General features: G+C 44.3%; 1 protein-coding gene across 6 annotated transcripts in view; it reads left to right on the top strand.

Annotated features, from left to right (window-relative positions):
- Clec16a (C-type lectin domain containing 16A) overlaps nucleotides 1–20,706 on the top strand; it is a 214,373-nt gene that overhangs the window by 142,126 nt on the left and 51,541 nt on the right. For all 6 annotated transcript variants that reach the window (XM_027424795.1, XM_027424794.1, XM_027424793.1 and 3 more), the window contains 3 exons: nucleotides 7,326–7,477; nucleotides 11,517–11,721; nucleotides 14,686–14,850. In XM_027424795.1, coding sequence (XP_027280596.1) covers nucleotides 7,326–7,477; nucleotides 11,517–11,721; nucleotides 14,686–14,850 — 522 coding nt within the window. The remainder of the gene's footprint in view (nucleotides 1–7,325; nucleotides 7,478–11,516; nucleotides 11,722–14,685; nucleotides 14,851–20,706) is intronic.

Raw genomic sequence — 20,706 nt, 5'->3', positions numbered from 1 at the left:
ATCAGTGACTACAGCAGGCAAGGCCCTGCATCCTTGGGGCTAGTTCAGCAAGGATGGAGGAAATGGGGAATTTCAGAGCAACAGTCAGTCATTGGGGTTGCTTGAGAAGTAATTGGGGGTGGGAGCAGAAGAGACCAAGGGTCTGTATAGGCTGTGTGCCCTATGGCACCACAGGAGTTCTGGGACACAACCCCAAGCCTGACTGCTTATCTCCCTCTGAAGAGACTCACTTGGTCAAGATCCTGCACTCAGAGGACCTGACTCTAGAGACTTTGATCAAGGAATCTGAGGTACTTTGCCAAGCATTTGACTTGTGACATCACAACCATTTGTGACAAAGACCCAGCTGGACACCATCCGGTGTCCCTCTCCCAGAATTACTGCAGGCCCTTCAGACTGTTTACATTAGTGGGAGATAACCTGCTAGGAGTCCATTGTTACTGGACAGCACCAGGTCTAAACCCAGTCTCTATGCCTCTAACCCCAGTCTTTCTCTAATAGGCTAAGTGGCCCTGATTCTTTACTTCATGTGATGGCTCCCATGTTCTTTTCCTTTCTTTCTTTCTTTTTTTCCTGTTTCCTGCATCTTAAACGTCCCAAAACCATTGGGAAATGGTTTTGGTATCCCTGAGTCCTGCTTAAAACCATAACACCTGGGTACCTGAGATAGCCAGCCCTGTGCTGGGGTCCAGCTCAGTGGAAGAGTGCTTGCCTAGTATGTGTGAGGCCCTGGATTTGATCCCTACTTTTAGAATTTTAAGTGGAACTGGGTACAAAACATAATTAAAACAAATCGCATTTTCAATTATCTCTTGTTGAGTAGCAAACCATCTTCTATCTTAATAGTTTAACACAATGGCAGTCACTCATTTTACCCACAGCAGCTTAGTCTACCCAGGGTCCATTGGGAATTGCTCACCACTGCTCTACATGGCATCAGCTAGATGTCTTGCCTGGGCATTGGCAAATCAATGGCAGAGGACAAAGGGTGCTGACATCGGGCCTGGGACATTGAGAGCTTGCCAGAGCATTCTGATGTCCTTACCTCAGAAATTTGATAGTATCATTTCTGCTGGTAACTTTGCTGCTCTGAGGCCCCCAGGTTTAAGGAAGAAAAAATAGGATAGGAGAATCAAGTCCAATTATTAAAAGAGCAGGTAAGGTGACCATTCTTGGAGGGTATATTTCACAGAAAAATCTACATCGGGGTTCCTTCAGCCTATTCTGTTGCCCTAGGAAGAAAGCAGAGTGTGGTAAAGCATACTTATAATCCCACTTGAGACGCTGAGGCAGGAGTATTTAGAGTTCAAGGTTACACAAAAACAGGGCCTGGGGAGATGGCTTAGTCAAGTAAAAAGTGCTTGCTAAGCAAGCATGAGGATCTGTTTGGATCTCCAGCATCCACATAAAAAGATAGGGGCATGGCATGTCTACAACCTCAGCGCTGGGCTTGGGGTGGGGGTACACTGGAGGATGCTTGCTACTTGACATCCAGGAAATCTAGCCCATTAGTGAGCTTCAGGTTCAGTGAGAGACCTCACCTCATAAAAAGGGGGAAAACAACCGAGGAAAAAGCCCAACATCAACGTGTACACTTAGGAACATGTATACACATACACAATATACACTAGGAGGCCTACACACACGTGTACACTTAGGAACATGTACACACATACACAATATACACTAGGAGGCCATTCCCATGCATACACTTTTCCTTTCTTTCTCCTTTCCTCCTTTCCTCTTTCCTTCCCTTCTCTCCTTTCTCTTTCATTCCTTCTTCCCTCATCTTTATTACTTTCTTCTCTTTTTCTTCCTTCATTTTTCTTTTGACAGAATGGTTTTTCTAGCTAGCCCAGGCTGAACCCAAACTCTTAATTCTCTGCTTCACCCCCACTGCCACCAGTTTGTAGAGTCCAGGCAACAGCCACAAGCCAGTTAGTCTCTTTTAAGTGTACAATAGCAGCTGTTTCCCACTAGAAAATTAGAAGACCATGTATAAACTGACTCACCCTACAGCTGGCTTTTTCCCCTTGGCAGTATGATCTTGAGATTTTCACACCAAGTAAAATGAACCCTTTTTACTCAGGTTCTTTCTTTCTTCTGAACATCTGGGTCCTCACAAACCCAGAAGGAGCCCTCAGCATCCCTGGGCACAGCTCTTGGCCCACGCAGCTGAGTGTTTTTCTTGGGAACATAGCGATTTCTGGGTCATAGGATGTGAAACTTTCAGTTTTAATGAAGAATGCTAATTTGCCCTTCAAACGGCTGTGCTCATTTCTTCTCCCAGCAGCCTTTGAGAACACCATTCTCTGAGTCCACAGCAACACCTGATATTATCAACTGCTCTTCTTACTGCCAGCCCACTGGGTAGAAGAAGATATCTTGTTTCGATATTGTTACTGACTCCTCATGAGGACGGGGCCCTTTTTGTATTCATTAGCTATCCCCATCTCCTCACCTGTGTCCTTTTTAGTCATTATATTGTTCATCTTTTGCCACTTAGGTCATTTGAATAATCTTCTATGTTGTTTTCTGCAGTGGTTTCTGTTATTGGGTTTTTTGTTGTTGGTTTTGGTTTTGAGTTTTTGTTTGTTTTTGTTTTGAGCTATGTGGCCCCAGCCTTTTTTTACACACACAAAGTTGTCCAGGGTGGCTTGACTTTGCAGTCCTCCTGTGTCAGCTTCCCATGCAGCTGGGATCACATGAGTGATAATGCTATTATGCCTCGCCCCTTCAGTATTTTGTAATTATATTTTTTACAGTTACAAATAGTGTGTGTATGTGTGTGTGTGTGTGTGTGGTCACACATATGTCACAGCATGTGAGAAGAGGTCAGAAGACAACTTAAAAGCTGGTTCTCTTCTTCCACTATGTGGATTCTGGGGATTGAACTCGGGACATCAGGCTTAGCAGCAAGCACCTTTACCCCCAGCCATCTTACCAATCCCTCTGCAGTGTTTCTCAAGGGAAGTCTAGGCCCAAACCCTTCTGAATATGGCCGGAGAAGGGTCCAGGAAAGTTAGATGGGCACCAAGATCTGGAATGTGGCATGCTAGGGTGACTGAAACACCTGGGTCGCCTGCACTGGCAAATCTAGTGAGCCATGCTGAGAAGATCCTGAGGCTTCCACACACTAGGACAGATTTTCCCTGCTACTGAATCCCTCCTATATGTCCCTGTACCTCACAGGGCCTCAACACACTGCTGTACTGCCTCTGACTCCCAGAAAAATCCACATTCTCCTGAAGATGGAGACTGGGCAAACTAGGGTTCCACTCAGTGGCTCTTCCTGTACTGAAACCTCCACATGAGTTGGGGCAAGGTTTCCTCAAATGACACCTGACAGGCTCACAGGCAAGTCACTCCAAGCCAGTATTTACTTGCTTCCTCAAGTACAATGGTCCCAGTTAGTCTCTGGATACCACTTCTTTTCTTCTTTACCTGTCCCCACTGTTCCCTCACCTGCACACTGTATTCTTATTTCTGATGAAATCTCCCTGTGTCTTCATGGGACTTTGATGTTTCAGTGACATCTCTGAAAGCTGTTCCGTTTTGGGGTTTTGTCTTTTCTTTTTTTGTTGTTGTTCTTTGTGGTGACAGTGGTAGGTCTTTTTCCCTGAAGCCCCTAAGACGACTCAGCTCTGTGAGGTAGTCAGACTGCCTGTCAGTGAATCCCACCATCCCCAACAAGCCCCAAGTCACCATCATTGGTGACTGGTCTGACCTCCAGACCAGTTCTTCCAAAGTGTAAGGGTAAATAAAAGATGTGTTGTCCTGATAATGGCATAGGGAAAGTGAAAGGAGGGAAGAGGGAGGAAGGAGAAAGGAAAGGGGAAAGAAAAATGCAGATGTGAGTTTTTTAGTTTGGGGTTTTGTTGTTTGTTTGTTTGTTTGTTTTGGGTTTGGGGGTGGATTGGTTGGTTTGGTTTGGTTTTACAAGACAGGGTTTCTCTGTGTAGCCCTGACTGTCCTGGAACTCACTTTGTAGACCAGGTTGACCTCAAATTCAAGAGATGCACATGTCTAAGTGCCAGTATTAAAGGTGTACACCACACAATGCCTAGCTTTGCTGAATTTTTTTAAAAGTAAAAGATTCTCAGTGAGAAAATATTTTAAATATTGAGTAAAAGATAAATCTCACCTGCCACAAAGAGAATACTTCTAAGAATGATCAAGATAGCTTTCATTCTTGATAACTAAAAAGACAAAAGAAAACCATGCACCTTGGAATTAAAAATCCAAGGTCAAAGGGACTGGAGACATGGTAAAGTGTTTGTCCTGCAAACATTAGGACTTAAGTTCAATCCCCTGGGTGTAGGTGGTATATACTTAAAATCCCAGCCCCAAGGCTGCAAGAGGCAGGTGGATCTCTGGAGCGCAAGGGCCAACCAGCCAGTTTAGCTTTATTTTAGCCTCAGATCCCAGTGAGAAATCCTGACTCCAAAATTAATGTGGGTGTCTCTTGAAGACTGACACTCAAGCTTGACCCTGGTATCCACATGCAGGCATACCACACATACACACAAACGTACACCACCAAAAGAAAAAAATCTTGAAGAAAAAACAATCAGGTTCAAATATAAACAAGGCCTGGTGGCTTATACCTTGATCCCAGCACTTAGGAGGCAGGAAGATCACCTTGAGTTGGAGGATAGCCTAGGCTACATAATGAGTTTGAGGCTAACCTAGAATATATATCAAGACCCTGTCTAAAAGTTCTGTCTCCTTGACCAGATAGCTGGGATGAAAAAGGATATTCTTGCCATAGATAACAAGAAAGGACAAGTGCAGGTACAGGAAGTTACACACATTTGGGCTTGTATTTGCTTCAAGGAATGATGTCCCAGGTGTTATATACCAAAGAGGAGATGGAAGCATAAAGCCCAGAAAAAAGAAAACGAAAAGCAGGGAGAATATTCTGGAAACATTCACACAGAAGCCAGATTTCCAGGCAACTTATACCTCAAAGAGCCAAGCTGAACTGTACTAGGGTAGCCTAAAGAGAGAGAAGAGGGGAGATTTCCCTTTTATCTTCAGGCCAGTTGGAAAGTGGAAAGCTTTGTATATGAGGTTGAGTGCCCCTTAGATAGTATTCAAGTTCAAGTTTGTTGCCATTTGTGTTTGGAGCTAGAATGTATCCCTGTGTTACCTTTCCTTTTGCACAGTAGATTTATAATTCTTTGTACAGATACTTTTCTCACATCTCAAAATCATGAAACTAAATGTTTTACTGTCTTTTTCATTTAAAATTGTAGTGTTTTCCACTGTTGTAGTTTGTAAGTAGTCCCCCCGACACACACACACACACACACACACACACACACACACACACACACACACACACACACACACAGCTGGAAATCAAACCCCAAATCTAGATAGAGCCTCACACATACTAGGCAAATGTTCTCCCACTGAACTACTACCCTAGCCTCACATGAGCACAGTTTGTGTGCATATGTGCTAACAGGAGTCAAACCTACAACCTTCTGCTTGCTAGGCAAGTACTTTACTGTAACTATAACTCTTTTCGCCAGCCGCCTGAGTTCCACTGCCACGTTAAGGCCCCCAAATAACAGAGAGATTAATATTAGTTACAATGCTGCTGGCCAATGACTAGGATTTTTTATTTGCCAAATCTGTCTTAAATATCAATCATAACGATTAATCTATATATTTTATAAAGATTTATCTTATTGAGGATGCCAGCGGCATGTGTCCTCTCTTATTGGGATCACATGGTGATTCTCCTCTTTACTACATTTCCCAGAATCCTCCTTTTCTCCTAGTCCCGCCTAACTTGCTTCCCTATTGGCCAACAGTGTTTTATTTATCAACCAATAAGACAAAAATGTACACAGAAGGACCTCCCCCATCACTCTACCACTGAGCTACATGTTCAGACTCAGTATGATTTTTACCTCAGGTTTTTGTTGTTGTTTTTCAAAAGCACATCTTAAATACTTTCTCATTTAAAAGTAACTTTAAGCAATAGAGTGATAGATGTAGTAAAAACATGCCCAGACATGGTAGCCCATGCCCTTAGTGTCATTACTTGGGAGGCAGAGGCAGGTGGATCTCTGTGAGTTCAAGGCTAGCCTGGTCTATGAAGCAAATTCCAGGTTAGCCAGGGCTAAATAGTGAAACCCTGTCTCAAAAAATAAATAGGGGTCTGACAAGATGGCTGAGTGTGTAAAAGCACCTACTGCCTATCCTAAGGACCTGTGATCAATTCTTGGAGCCTACATAGTGAAAGGGAGAACTAACTCCCTCAGGTTGTCCTCTGACCTTCACACACATGGTGGGATGAGATACATGCAGACATGTAACTAAATAAATGTAATAAAAAGCAATTATTTTTAAATGAAAGTTCTTCCATTAATCCTAGTGCTCCTTTACACACACTCCCGTTCCAGTTCCTATGTCCCTCCTCACAGATAGTTGCTGCTCCAAGTTTAGTTAAGTATAGTGTTGTTATATGGGTTTGTAATTTCCCATCTGATGGGAAAGTCAGGGTCAAGTTGTCCCCGATTTGGGGACATTTGGGGTTTTCCTGGTTTAGCTATTATCTATTGAAAACATGAAAGAAGATCCCATTGTACGGAACTCAGCCTGCCCTGCAGGTATGATTGATGGCTTGTGTTACTCAAGTAACTTCAGAGTCATTGGTGCTGAATAAAACAGATTTGGGTATAGATTTCAAGTAGGAAAAGGGACCTGCGATGTACTCTGGAGCGCTGTATGTACTATTTCATACCAAATTCCTTCCTAGCAGCTGTTGTTTTCTGTACCAAATATCCTGAGATAAGGGACCCTCTTCCCATGTCACATATGGAAAGCCATGGTTCAGAGGGGCCCAGTGCCTGGCCCAGGGTCACACTCCACCTAGTTCAGAGCTGGGCTCTTAAGTTTTCAGACACTGAATTGAGGATTTGTGGTGCTGCTACAAAGAGCAGAGGACCTTGTTTTCCTGTCTTCACATAAGCAAAAACATCATCATAGCTATAAACTACCTTCAGCCCCAAAGGAACACTGGAATTTGAGCTGTTGGGTGGTGGTTGTTTTGGTGCAGGGCCTCGTACATGCCAGGCAGGTTCTACCCTTGAGCTACACCTCCAGTCAGTTGCTAGTGTAGCTTGTATGCCTAACACCTAGTGGTTTGTGTGCTTTATATCAGTCCTAATAAGCATTGCTATGAGAACCTAAGGAATCTGAGGCCTAAAGAGGTCTTAGCAGAATTGGCTTAAGAGGCACTCAAACCCAGTCTGTGTGGTACTAAGCCTCACTTCATTCTGCTCTCTGCTCTCTGCTCCTCCTCCTAGATAACAGTGACTTGATTGCATGCACAGTCATCACCAAGGACGGCGGCTTGGTCCAGCGCTTCCTGGCTGTGGATATTTACCAGATGAGCCTGGTGGAGCCTGATGTATCCAGGCTTGGCTGGGGAGTGGTCAAGTTCGCAGGCCTTCTGCAGGTGAGAGCCTTCTCAGCCAGCTCTACACACTCATGCCCAAGTGTCAGCTCTATAATCACTTCTAATGACACAAGAAGGATGTGCACAACAGCCAGAACACTGCATAGACAAGATCCAAGTCCCCTTTACTGAAATCTTGATCCTAACACTCTCCTCATGCAGGAGCTAATCCATTGTTTGGCTGGTCTTTCCGGATCTGTTTTACTGTCAAGTGCAGGTACTACATGTACTGTTTTTTTAATTGTGATTCCAACCAATTGTCAGTCAAACTTGGTGGGGAAGGACCACATGGTTGTGCATGCCTATACTCTTGGTACCCGGGCAATGATATCCACAAATTCAAAGTCAGACTGGTCTATTTAATAAGTTCCATGTAGCAAGACCTTAGCTCAAAATAAAATGGGAGTGGGGGTAAGGTGGAAGTGAGGACAGAGTGCTGGGACTGTAGCTTGCCTCGTATGGAGTGCTTACCTAGTATGTATGAGGCCTTGGAGTCCACTCCCAGCACCACAACAAAAGTAGGTATAATCATACATGTCTAGAACACTGGAAGTTAGGGGAGAGAGGCAAAATATTCAGAAGTTAAAGGTTATCCTTGGCTACCTAGGGAGTCTGAGGCCAGCCTGCACTGTCACAAAAAAATAAAAACAAACAGACCAGGTGTGGTGGTGGCACAGCCTTTAATTCCAGTACTTGAGAAACAGGGGCAGGTGCGTCTCTGTGAGTCTAAGGCCAACCTGGTCTACATAGCTAGTTCCAGACCAGCCAAAGCTACTTAGTGGAATTATAGACCAATTTCACTCATGAACATAGATGCAAAACTAACAAAATACTGGCAAACAAAATCCAAGAACACATCAAAAAAATCATCCACCTTGACTAAGTAGGCTTCATCCCAGAGATGCAGGAATGGTTCAGCATATGAAAATCTGTCAATGTAATCTACCATATAAACAAACTCAAAAAAAAAAAACCATATGATCATCATCTTAGATACTGAGAAAGCCTTTGACAAAAGTCAGTCCAACACCCCTTCCTGATAAAAGTCTTAGAGAGATTGGGGACAAGGGACATACTTAAAAACAATATATAGCAATCCGATTGCCAGCATCAAATTAAATGGAGAGACACTCAAAGCAATTCCACTAAATCAGGAACAAGACAAGGTTGTCACTGCCTCCATTATCTATTCAATATAGTACTCAAAGTTCTAGCTAGAACAATAAAACAACTAAAGAAGGATACAAATTGGAAAGGAAGATGTCAAAGTATCATTTTTCATAGAAGATATGATAATATATATAAGTGACCCCAAAAACTCTGCTCAGGATCTCCTACAGCTGATAAACACCTTTAGTCAAAATGGCTGGATACAAGATTAACTCAAAAAAAAAATGAGTAAACCTCCTATATACAAATAAAAAATGACCGAGAGCCGGGCGTTGGTGGCACACGCCTTTAATCCCAGCAATCGGGAGGCAGAGGCAGGCAGATCTCTGTGAGTTTGAGGCCAGCCTGGTCTACATAGCACATCTTCAGAACGAGTGCCAGAATAGGCTCCAAAGCTACACAGAGAAACCCTGTCTCGAAAAACCAAAAAAGACCCAGAAAGAAATCAGAGAATCAACACCCTTTACAATAACCTCAAATAATATAAAGTATTATTGGTGTCACTCTTACCAAGCAAATGAAAGACCTATATGACAAGACAAGAACTTGAAGTCTTTGAAGAAAGAAATTGAAGAAGATATTTGAAAGCACAAAAGAACATATATTCTTCTCAGTACTGTGTAGAACCTTCTCCAAAATTGACCATATACTCGGCCACAAAACAAGTCTCAACAGATAGAAAAAAAAATTGAAATAACCCCCTGTATCTTATCATACCACCATGTATTAAAGTTGGGTTTCAACAACAACCAAAAACAACAGAAAGTCTACAAATTCATGGAAACTGAACAACTCTGTACTAAGTTATCACTGTTAAGGAAGAAATAAAGAAGTTAAAGACTTCCTAGACTTCAATGAAAATGAATGCACAACATACCCAAACTTATGGGACACAATGAAATCGGTGCTAAGAGGAAAATTCATAGCACTAAATACCTTCATGAAGAAACTAGAGAGCTCTCATAGTATCTACTTAACAGCACAACTGAAAACTCTAAACAAAAAGAAACAAACTCACCCAAGAGGAGTCGAGGGCAGGAAATAATCAAACTGAGGGCTGAAATCAGTAAAATAGAAACAAAGAGAACAATACAAAGAATCAATGAAACAAAGAGTTGGTTCTTTGAGAAAATCAAAGAAGTTGATAAACCCATATCCAAACTAAAAAACGGGGGACATAACAACAGACTCCAGGAAATATAGAGAATCATTAGGTCATACTTCAGAAACCTGCTACAATTCCTTTAATGGCTGTGTGGCTACAGCAGGGCATGCTCAGCCATCCCCAACTTTCCAGGCATGCTGTTGCAAACCTGGTGCTCCACTTCCTCATGCCCCTGGCAGGATTTCCCTAGGCAGATAACCAAGAATTTGGAATGTGGCTATTTTAGGAGTTCATAGCTCCTGCCAACTTCCTCTAACACCATTGTTGCCACAGGAGTTCCTGAGAATTCCCTCCTTGGCTCTCTGGAGCACGGCAGGCTCTACAGCACCACATATCAATTGGCTCTCTATGTTTTACAGTGTGTTTGTTTTAAGTGCAGTGGGTGACTAATGTCTGGCTGCAGAGAGAATAAAACAAAGAGCCCACAGAATGGAGAACAGCTTTCTACTTCATCTCTACTGTGTCCTGTCCCTAAATTCCCAGCAAACCCGCCTCAGCCTGCTGCTCACTCTACTTTAAAGAAGTCCATTTCCTTGCTGTGCATTCTGGTTCCCAGAAGGACTTTGCCCAGGCTGATGCGACTGCTCACCACAGCATTGACCAGGCAGTTGTTGCCTGCTGTTCATGGGACGCACCTATGCATGAAGATGCTGCTCCTACATCCTCTCTTTCCCAGACTCCTTCCTCTCTTTCCAGACCCTCATGTCTTTCAATGAAGATGTAGCAGGATCTTCTCCACCCCTGAGGGATTCCTGTGTAAAACACCGCCCAGTAGATGACTTGACATCTTATTGTCAAGGCTTACACCAATTTCTTTAGAACTTAATGTCAGGAAAGTGTTTTCTGTCTCAGAAGATTGATGTATGTCATCTTTCAGACAATGAAAGCTATAACCCCATCAGCACCACCTTTTTTGGTTCTCTTTCAATAGCTACTATTTGTGAGGCTGTTACTATACACCTTGTTCCCTGCTTTGAATTTGTAATAGTGTCACGTGATCTGCTGCCACCCTTTGATGCAGACATTCTTTCCAAAGAGAGACAAATGCAGTGCCCAAGAGCAGTAGCCCCTTCCTTCTGAACCTCCTCTAGTATGGCTGACCTTTGAGTCCATCTTCTGTCTGGTACACTTTCATCTCATGTGCCCTTTAACCTTTGTGGGTAGCAGACTCGGCGCAGAACCCATTCTGAGGCTTTATGTGAAAACAATCCTTATATATTCACTGCTTGTCAGTGTCTTTTCTCCCTTTCACATGCGGCTTGCCTGAAGTTTCTGCTAAATGGTCCTGGTGGCCCTCTTTCAGGGACTGTCCCCCAAGATGTAACAAAGGACACCAACAATGGCCCATTTTTTAAGAGAAACAAGGAGATAGTGTCTAACACAACACCAGGTAGTGACAAGTATTTGGAAAGATTATTGGAGTTTTCTTATTGTGACAGTGGTGGCCCTTGAAGAGACTGGTGTGCCTCTTTAATCATTAAGCATCCCAAGTCATGGAAAGTAGTACTAGCCATGACACCCAGCAGCATTGACCCCTTTTCCCCTATTAGGCCTGCACCCACCTTTGAATCTTCGAGATTTGTTCTCCTTCAAAATAAAACCAGACTCAAAGTTCTGGTGTCTTTCTACTTGACACTGACACCTCTCAATCTGCTGGTCCCTGGGCCTGATGAACATTTTTGCCTTTGCCTTCTAACTATACAGGACATGCAGGTGACAGGAGTGGAGGATGACAGCCGTGCCCTGAATATCACCATCCACAAACCTGCCTCCAGCCCACACTCTAAGCCCTTCCCCATCCTGCAGGCCACCTTCGTGTTCTCTGATCATATCCGCTGCATCATTGCCAAGCAGCGCCTGGCCAAGGGCCGCATCCAGGCTAGGCGTATGAAGATGCAGAGGATAGCCGGTAAGTGACCTCAAGAGCAGGGGCTCACCACCACAGGACTGTCACCAGCTGCTCACAATGACCTAGAAAAGTCCCAGGGTTCCTGTAGACAAGGACATGAGTGGGTCAGGATTCACTGTGCTTCAAAGAATGGGATGCCCAGCCGGGCGTTGGTGGCATACACCTTTAATCCCATCACTCGGGAGGCAGAGGCAGGTGGATCTCTGTGAGTTCAAGACCAGCATGGTCTACAAGAGCTAGTTCCAGGACAGCCTCCAAAGCCACAGAGAAACCCTGTCTCAAAAACCCTAAAAAAAAAAAAAAAAAAAAAAGAAGAAGAAGAAGAAGAAGAAGAATGGGACGTCCCTGTTTCCCATATGTTTGGAGTGAAGAAAATTTCCAGGGCTGCATGGAAGAGAAGGGGGCCCCCTCTCTAACAGACAAGAGGCTAGAAACAGGCAGTTGGTGAGAGACAGCTCTCCTCACTCTTCATGCTGAAACACCCACGTGTACAGTCACAGAGTGCTTTGACTGCCCTTTGCCATGTTGTATCTAAGCAGCTCTTAGATTGGTGAAGCCTTATCTTCAAGGGGAAACTAAGGCTGTGAATTTTTAGTCACATAGAGAACAAGTTTGTGGAGCTTCCTACTCAAATTTTTTGTTTCAGCTCTGGGGATGAAGCATAGAGCCTCACACATTCTAAACAAGGGCTGCCTCTGAGCTGCCCTAGCCTAGCAGAATTTCCCTCACCCTTTCCTCCTCTCCCTTATTATCTATTGGTGAGAGGCCAGCACCCAGCACTAGATTCAGGAGTCATTTCACTCCTCACAGGGATGATGGGGTTTGCATTGTTCAGGCTGTCTTGCTAAAGGCCCTGAAATGAGAGCGTTTCTTTACCTCCTGAAGTGAAAGTCAAAGCATTGTCCTGGGGCAGGGCCTCGGATGTGGGGTAGTCATAACCTCTCTTTCAAGATTCTCAGGTTAGAGCTGTAGTTCAGATGTTAGAATAATTGCCTAGCATATACAAAGCCCTAGGTTTGATCCTTGACACCATATCAAACCAGTTGTAGTGACATGTGCTTATAATCCCAGCACTTGCAAGATGGATGCAGAAGGCATACAAGTTTAAGGTCTTTGTCACTATATAATGGGCTACATGAGCTCCTGTCTCACAACAGGTAAAAATAAATAAATGAATAAAATTAATGACTTCAGCTCAGGTCCAAACAGTCCCTCTATTGTGCTGTCAAGAGGATGTCCAGCCCACTATCAAGAGGGGCATTCTGTCAGGACAAAGGAAGAATAATCTTTAGATGGACTTTGTTTCTGGACATCAAAGTTATGGGTGCTATGCATGCCTCTGTGATATGTGCGAGTCATTCCCCCTTCTTATTTCTGTTAGCTGGAGCCTGGCCTGCAGAATCATTACAGCAGTATTTGTAATGTGTAAAGTGACTTAAATCGTTCAGCCCTTCCTTTCAAGATTTATTTCCAGACTTTTCCCCTGTAATGTGAATCAGTTTCTCACAGCTGACATGAAGGCCTCATTTAAAAATTGAGGGTTGCACTGTAAAGTGGCTGCTAGCACAAACACCTTGGATATTTCTTAAATTGATTTTTAAAAGCTGGCTGAACTAATATGTCATGAGAGTTGTTTAAGGAAAGATGACAGCTATGACATGTAAACTCATAAATACATACATATATATGCTTTACTGTATTCATACAGGTAATATTTTCATGAGCATTTGTAGTCAAGATTCCAGCACCCAAATATTGAATAATCTGAAATAGGGCTGGGGCAATGGCTCAGTCAGTAAAGTACTTGCAATACAGCCATGAGGTTTGGAGTTTACATTCCCTAGCATCTATGTAAAAACAAAGTATGGCAGCATGTAGCTATAATCCCAGCCCTTGGGAGATGGAGACAGAGAAACTCCAGGGCTTAATGTCTAGCTAGTTTAGCTCAACTAGAGTGTGTCAAAATAAGGCTTACAAGGTGACTCGGGAAGTGAAGGTGCTTACCACCAAGTCTAATGACCTGAGGTCAATCCCTAGAACCTATTTCTTGGACAAAGAGAACTAACTCTTACAAGTTGTCCTCTGACCTCCACGCATGTGCCATACCACACATGGGGGTACCTGTGTGCACATATACATGCACACAAACAAACACACATATACACACAATAGATATAGGAAAAACTTTTTAAAGTTGGATAGCATTCAAGGAAGATGCTCAGCATTGACTCTGACCTCCATATATACATGCACACAAATGCATATACACCCACACATATACATAGACACACAAAAAAAAATCTTTGAAAAAAATCTGCATCTGTATTGAACCTATATAGACTTTTTCAATGTGATTACTCCATAAACAATATAGGCAAGAACCCCTTCCATAGCACTTGGGTTACATTAAATATAAGTTATCTAGAGATGATTGACAGTGGACAGGATATATGTAGGTCATGTACAGATTTAGTTTTATTCTATATAAGGAACCTAACTACAGATTTTGGTATCTTTGGGAAGGAGGAGTCCTGCAGATACTGAGAGATTATCCATTTGTATAGTTTGTTCATCTGTCCATGTATGCCTGTGCACAAACTTTTGGGCAGAATTGTCTTCACTTGCTCTGGGATCTGAAAGTACATGAGAAACCAAGCCTTTGGGATCTTTTATACAGATTCCAAGGTATAGATTGACACAGCATTTGTTCTATCCAGTCAGGCCTGGAACCCTTGCCTTCTTGGTCTGAACCTTGGCTGAAGTCCCTACTTCTAGTTGTGTTTTGACTTCCTTAGGGTCTCTGGTATCCTGCCAGTCTCCAACCTCAAGGCTATCTTGTTTGGATTCCCCCGAGTGACACACTGTCAAGGCTGGTATAACTCTAGCCTGATGCCCAAGTCATATCATACTGCCTGTCACCTGTTCCACATGCTACAAACAAACTATGGTTCTGTTTGATTATAGCCCTTCTGGACCTCCCAATCCAGCCTACAACTGAAGTCCTAGGATTTGGTCTCAGCAACTCCTCCTCCCAGCACCTGCCTTTCCGTTTCTATGACCAGTGCCGCCGAGGCAGCAGTGACCCCACAGTGCAGCGCTCTGTGTTTGCATCCGTAGACAAGGTGCCAGGTAAGCCTGCCCTCCTGCTAGGGCCCTCAGGGTGCTTTCCTGATAGGCCTGCTGGAGGTCTTCCTCTCAGAATCCAGGCTGCTGGAAGCCCCAACTTCATAGAACACTAGTGAGCCACATACCCAAAATGCGGCCTCGGCTTTCCCTTCTTTCTTCCGTTACTTGGGTTTGGTTTTCCAGAGATTTGTTAGGTATGTGAAGAAAGTTCTCAGAATCAAGACTAAAAACTTTCTTGGAAATTTCTTGGAAATACTTGACTGGTTAGTAATGAGAGTTGTGGAGAGATGTCTTCCTTCTTGTAAGATGACTAGGATAGTGTGTGGTTCCTGGTACCCTGACAAGGGTAGACACGTGAGGAAGTCCCAATGCCCACAGGCCTTCTGCTTCTTCCGTCTGGGAGCAGCTCCTCCCACTTCCAACAGCACTGTCTCCAGCCCCCCTCCCCCCACCAAAAGGGAAACTTGAGTGGAAAGTTCTGCAAGAGCTGCTTCCTCAGAAGAGCAGCTTCTCCTTCCTGATGTATGGGCCTAAGTACATCCAGATTTAGCAGATCCCACAGGCAGGGTGGGGCAGGGCATGAATGGATCTCTTCTCTTGATTATAAAACATAGAAAACTGTACAGACTCTCCTCTACTCTTAACCCTTCCATATTCAGGGCTCAAACTTGAATTGCAAGTATTAAATAATCTCAAAAGTGTGATTGTTGATGTTGGAACAAAAAGCCATGACAGCCTAACCCAAATCCAAGACCTTGTCCACCTGTGATTTAGTCTATGTTTATCCATGATTTTACTTATTTCATGTATACCATAATTATACAACTTTTTAAATCCAACAAGATCTGATAAAATGTAAAGTTGAGCCAGGCATGGTGGCCCCTTTAATCCCAGCACTAAAGAGGCAAAGGCAGAAGGATCTCTGAGTTTGAGGCCAGCCTGGTCTACAAAGTGAGTTCCAGGACAGCCAGGGCTACAGAAAGAAACCATATCTCAAAAAAAGAAGAAGAAGAAGAAGAAGAAGAAGAAAGAAGAAGAAGAAGAAGAAGAAGAAGAAGAAGAAGAAGAAGAAGAAGAAGAAGAAGAAGAAGAAGAAGAAGAAGAAGAAGAAGAGAAGGAGGAGGAGGAGGAGGAGGAGGAGGAGGAGAAAGAAAGAAAGAAAGAAAGAAAGAAAGAAAGAAAGAAAGAAAGAAAGATAGATGGCTGGAGAAACCCACAGAAACAGCTGACCTGAACAAGAGGGAGCTCATGGACCCCAAACTGATAGCTGGGAAACCAGCATAGGACTGTTCCAGACCCCCCTGAACATGGAAGTCAATTAGGAGGCCTGGGCCCTGCTCCAAATGGTATGACAGACTTTGAAGATCCCCCATGGAAGGCATAACCCTCCTTGGGGAGCTTAAAGGGGATGGGATGGGGGGTTGGCGGGGGCAGGGGAGGAGGGGAGGGGGAGGAAACTGGAACTGACATGTAAAACAAGCTTGTTTCTAATTTAAATTAAAAAAAAAACTGAGGGAAAAGAAAGAACGAAAGGAAGGAAGGACAAGGAAGAAAGAATAAACAAGGGAGAAATAAAAAGAAAGTTGCTCCTGAAGTAATATGTGAACAATTTTTTGCATGTCCTTTCAGAAAAGTTTGCATGTTATATGTATGTCTTTGCATGTGCCACATGCAAGTATATGCCATGTATGTGATTCTACATGTGATTCTCCACTTTAGGTATTTAATTTGAAATCAGCACTATATGTTAACACAAATAATTAACTATTGCCTGATATTCTGATGTATGTCTGGAACAAAGCATTCTCCACAACCATTTTATGTTGATAGATATTCCACCACACCCTGTGGGAGGGAAAGGTTTTAAATCCTGGTAGATACAGCCCTAAGGTCAAAAACAACAAAAAGTCACTATGAAGCCCTTCACCTGTGACAGCTTTCTCTCTGAATGGTTGGCTTAGTCTGTGAGATACATGGCAACTTGTCTTCATCCTCAGCTAGGAGGTGTGAGATAGTTGTACCTTCTAGATCCAGGTTCTTCTTGTTAAAAGTCCTCAATACAAACCACCAAGACAGAGTGTATGTCAACTGACATGCCCTGGCCTGGTAGGAAATTCCTTCTGTGGGGCATCACACTTCTTTCCATCACAGAACTTATTGATAAAGGTGAAAAGCCTGAGTCCTGTTTCTGGCTAATCCTTAGAACCAGGTGGGGTTTGGTAGGCCAGGGCTGAGCATACTGGTCCTCAGCATCTTCACCATCTCTTTGTTAGCACAATGTCAGGAGATAGCAGCCCTCTTCCTTGCCCCCCCCCCCGCCCCAACACTGTCAGGGGCTATGAGATCATCAGGCATTAGCCTTAGCTGGTTGGCACCCAGGACATTGCTGTGTCCTGATGCTGGTCCCAGGACCAGGCCATACCTGTGAGGGCTAGATGAAGGAAGCTGATGAGGGAAACCATCCAATCCTTAAGTGTCTCTAAAAGAGCCATGAAGCTTGGGCAGGGATAAGACATTGTCATTTATGTCCCCTATGGCCTAACATCCCCTTCCTCCAAGCCCCACTGCATAACTTGCTATCAGAGAAGTGCTTACAAGGTGCTTAGAAACCCCTGTGCGCCGAGGGTTAGAAGGGGAGTGTTATGTAGGAGGAAGGATAGCAGCCCACCACTATCTTCCCAGCACTTATCACCCCAGAAGCCATTCAAGAATCTGCCTAATTTCTTCTCCATGGCACCCCAGGGCTTGCTCTACCCCAAAAGATGCCCCCTGCAGACTTCCCAGTAGATCACATCAGGGGCAACTTCCTCGGTGTGACCAGTTCCCACCAACTAGATACTCCCAGAAATCTACACCTCTCCCTTTGATCTCACTGGTCAGGAGGATGTATATACCTATGGACTGACTCCTTAACAAAGTGCCCCTCCCCCAGCTTCCATTCACTTGGGCTGCTGCAGCAGCCCTCTCATCAATCCTCCACCTCCCTTCAGTACTCCTCAGGGCTGTGGGCTTAAGAGCCCTTCATGTGCTTTGAACATAGGAGTTGACAGCTTGAGTTCTTGTAAATTATAACTGACTGTGTTCATAACAGTAAAAATTGATACTAAAAAAATGCTTTTCATAACTACTTGATAATATATCACATATAAAACATCAAAAGCATAGCTACCTGTGAATGGTAACTCTGTTTGGACTTTACACTTTAAATCTTAATGCCTGCCACAGTAGCAGTCAGACCTGCCTGGGTTCTTCTTTATCAGTCCATTTATGGAGGAGCCTTCCCATGACCTCTGGAAACTCCTTGGTCACCTTAGAGAGAACAATACAAAGGGAAAGGGTAGCTTACTGTTTGCAGTCTCCAGAGCACACCTGAGGAACCACTGCTATGCCATGGGGTCCTGCCCTGCATCATGGCCTTTACACTGGCTGCTTTATCCAGGTCCTGGGTACCTGCCTCCCAGGGATAGCCCAAGCTCAATGCATGGGCTGCATCCTCCAAGATCACTCTACTGGCCAGGGCCACACCCTTCCCCCACCACATTGCCCTGGTTTATTTTCTCCACAGGATTCAGTTCCTTACCTAGCTGACGTGGGGGATGGGGGGTGCGCGCAGTTCTCGAGCACGCCTGGATGTGTTTTCTTTTCTCTGTGGAGAATGTCACTGTGTGGAACTGTTCTGGTCACCACTTCAGTGCCTGGCAGTGGCTTCATTTGGTATTTGTCAAATGAAATGTAAGGTTGCACTTGCTCCTATCAGCCTTTGAATAGGTCCCATCCAAAGTTGTCTTTGTCAGAACACCAAGAAGACAAGGATATCCGTGCCTCAGGTATCTGGGGGCTTAGTCTGCCCAGGGAACATAAGAGGACCAGGACCCAGACCATCATCAGCACCACCATCTAACTTGTGTTGCTAGACTGGCATGTGTCTTCCACGCAGGGTTACCTTGGTGATAGTTTAGGGTGGCTGGGTGTTACAGAACATGCTCCCACCTCCCCAACTGCCTTTCTCAGCTTTGCAGAGCCAGACTCAGGAGAGCCAGGTGAAGGGATAGCCATTGACCTGCATTCTGCAGTATTCACAGCTACCTTCTGGGGCCTCAGGCTGCTACCTTCCAAAATGATACCGCAGGCTGTTGACTAAGGGGATTCTTGCCAATTCAAAGGGTAGAAACCAACTCTAACTGTGCATGGGCAACTCTCAGGGACCATTGGGACACTTTCCTTTCTGTCTGTGTCCCAAGTGAGGCACAGGCCAGTGTGACTCTTCTTCAGACTCTGAATTTGATTACATTTGTTGGAAGTATGCTTCACACTTTCTTGGGATAAGCAGTAAGATGGAATATAAGCCAGGCTAGAAGTTAGCAACTAGCTTCTCTCAAATGTTACTTTGTCCATTTGACTATGAAGTTACAAATTCTGTGTCTATATTGAAGTATCTGTTCTGTATTGATGGCTTTTGCCACCCAGTAGTCAGCTTCCTAGAGCAGAGATTGGGTCACCTGATCAGGGAGGGAATGTTAATGGTAGCCAGCATGGGGGCAACAGCTGCTTGAGGAGTGCCCCAAGTCCTCACAGCAGCTACTTCCAGAATTTTCCATGGCCAGAAGGATGTGCACAGCCTACCCTTGGACCAGTGTTTCCATAAATGCCTGGTGAAGATCCCAGAGCAGAAGCTCTTCCTGGCAGAACTTTCTTCTTATGACTGTGTTCCTTGCATGGATATACCACATTTTGCTAATTCATTCCCCCCACTAAATAGACTTTTTGGTTGTTATAACTAGGGACCTTTATGTGTAGGTTTTAGTTTCAAAGCATAAGCCTAGTTAGCAGTGGCCAAATGATTATTTAATGTTTTGAGAGCTGCCAAACCATTTTCTCAGTCTCTTCAACCTTTAGCTGAAATTGTTTATTTTCCATTTGCACTATGGCCCTTCATTGGAATGGAAGGGACTCGAAGGAACCTGTTTCTCTAGGCAATGCTCAAGGGCACAGTTCAGGCAGAAGAAGAACCCAGGGCATGGGTATGTGTTGACTTACCATCGATCAAGCCTGCTGTGGGCTAGCCTTTTTTGTTCTGTTCAATTCTGGCTTTGCACCAGTTGGTCATTGTTTGGGTACCAGCAGAGTCAGACTTGGTGCTGTTAGGACCATCCTCTGCTTTCCTCTCTTCCTGCCCCAGCTTCCTGCCAGCTTGAGGAGTTGTCTGCCTTGGCACAGACATTAAAATTGCAGAGACGGGATTGCTGAGATAGCTCAGTTGGTAAAGTGATAGCTGCATAAGCAGTGAGAAGCTGAGGGCAATGCTGTGGGGTAGAACAGGCAGATTTTTGAGGCTCACTGCCTGGTTACTCTAGTTTATTTGATAAGATTGAAGCCAGTGAGAGATCCTATCACAGAAAACAGGACAGATGGTGCCTAAGGAACAACACTCAAAATTGTTCTCTGGCCTCCACAGGCATGCACACAAGAACATACACTTGCACACAAATAAATTCTGAGGATCTGGGGAGGGCTGCTGTCCAGGTGTCATCAAGGCAAACAGCACAGCCTTATCAGTTGCCTGGCCCAGAACACTTAATAGTTCCCTGGAAGAGCCTGCCATTCCAGGGCACCATTGGCAGCTGAGTAACCCAGGAGGAATGTAAGGTGCCGGGCTAGGAGTGCCTATGCTGGGAGCCAGGCACTGAGATCCAGAGTGTTTAATATGTGGCCATCAGCCCTGACCCCACTCTTGGAACAATATATGAGATGCTAATGTCCTCTTGCTGAGGGTTCCCAGAAAGCAGTGTTTGGGACTGTTTCTTCCTTGTTTCTGATTATAAAACAGCCAGCTGTCTGCTTCCAGCTCCCTAGATTCAG

The sequence above is a fragment of the Cricetulus griseus genome, chromosome 7 (genome assembly GCF_003668045.3).
Source record: "Cricetulus griseus strain 17A/GY chromosome 7, alternate assembly CriGri-PICRH-1.0, whole genome shotgun sequence".
In the NCBI taxonomy this organism is placed as follows: Eukaryota; Metazoa; Chordata; class Mammalia; order Rodentia; family Cricetidae; genus Cricetulus; species Cricetulus griseus.
Note: the sequence above shows the minus strand (reverse complement) of the source record. Positions and strands in the feature narration are given on the sequence as shown.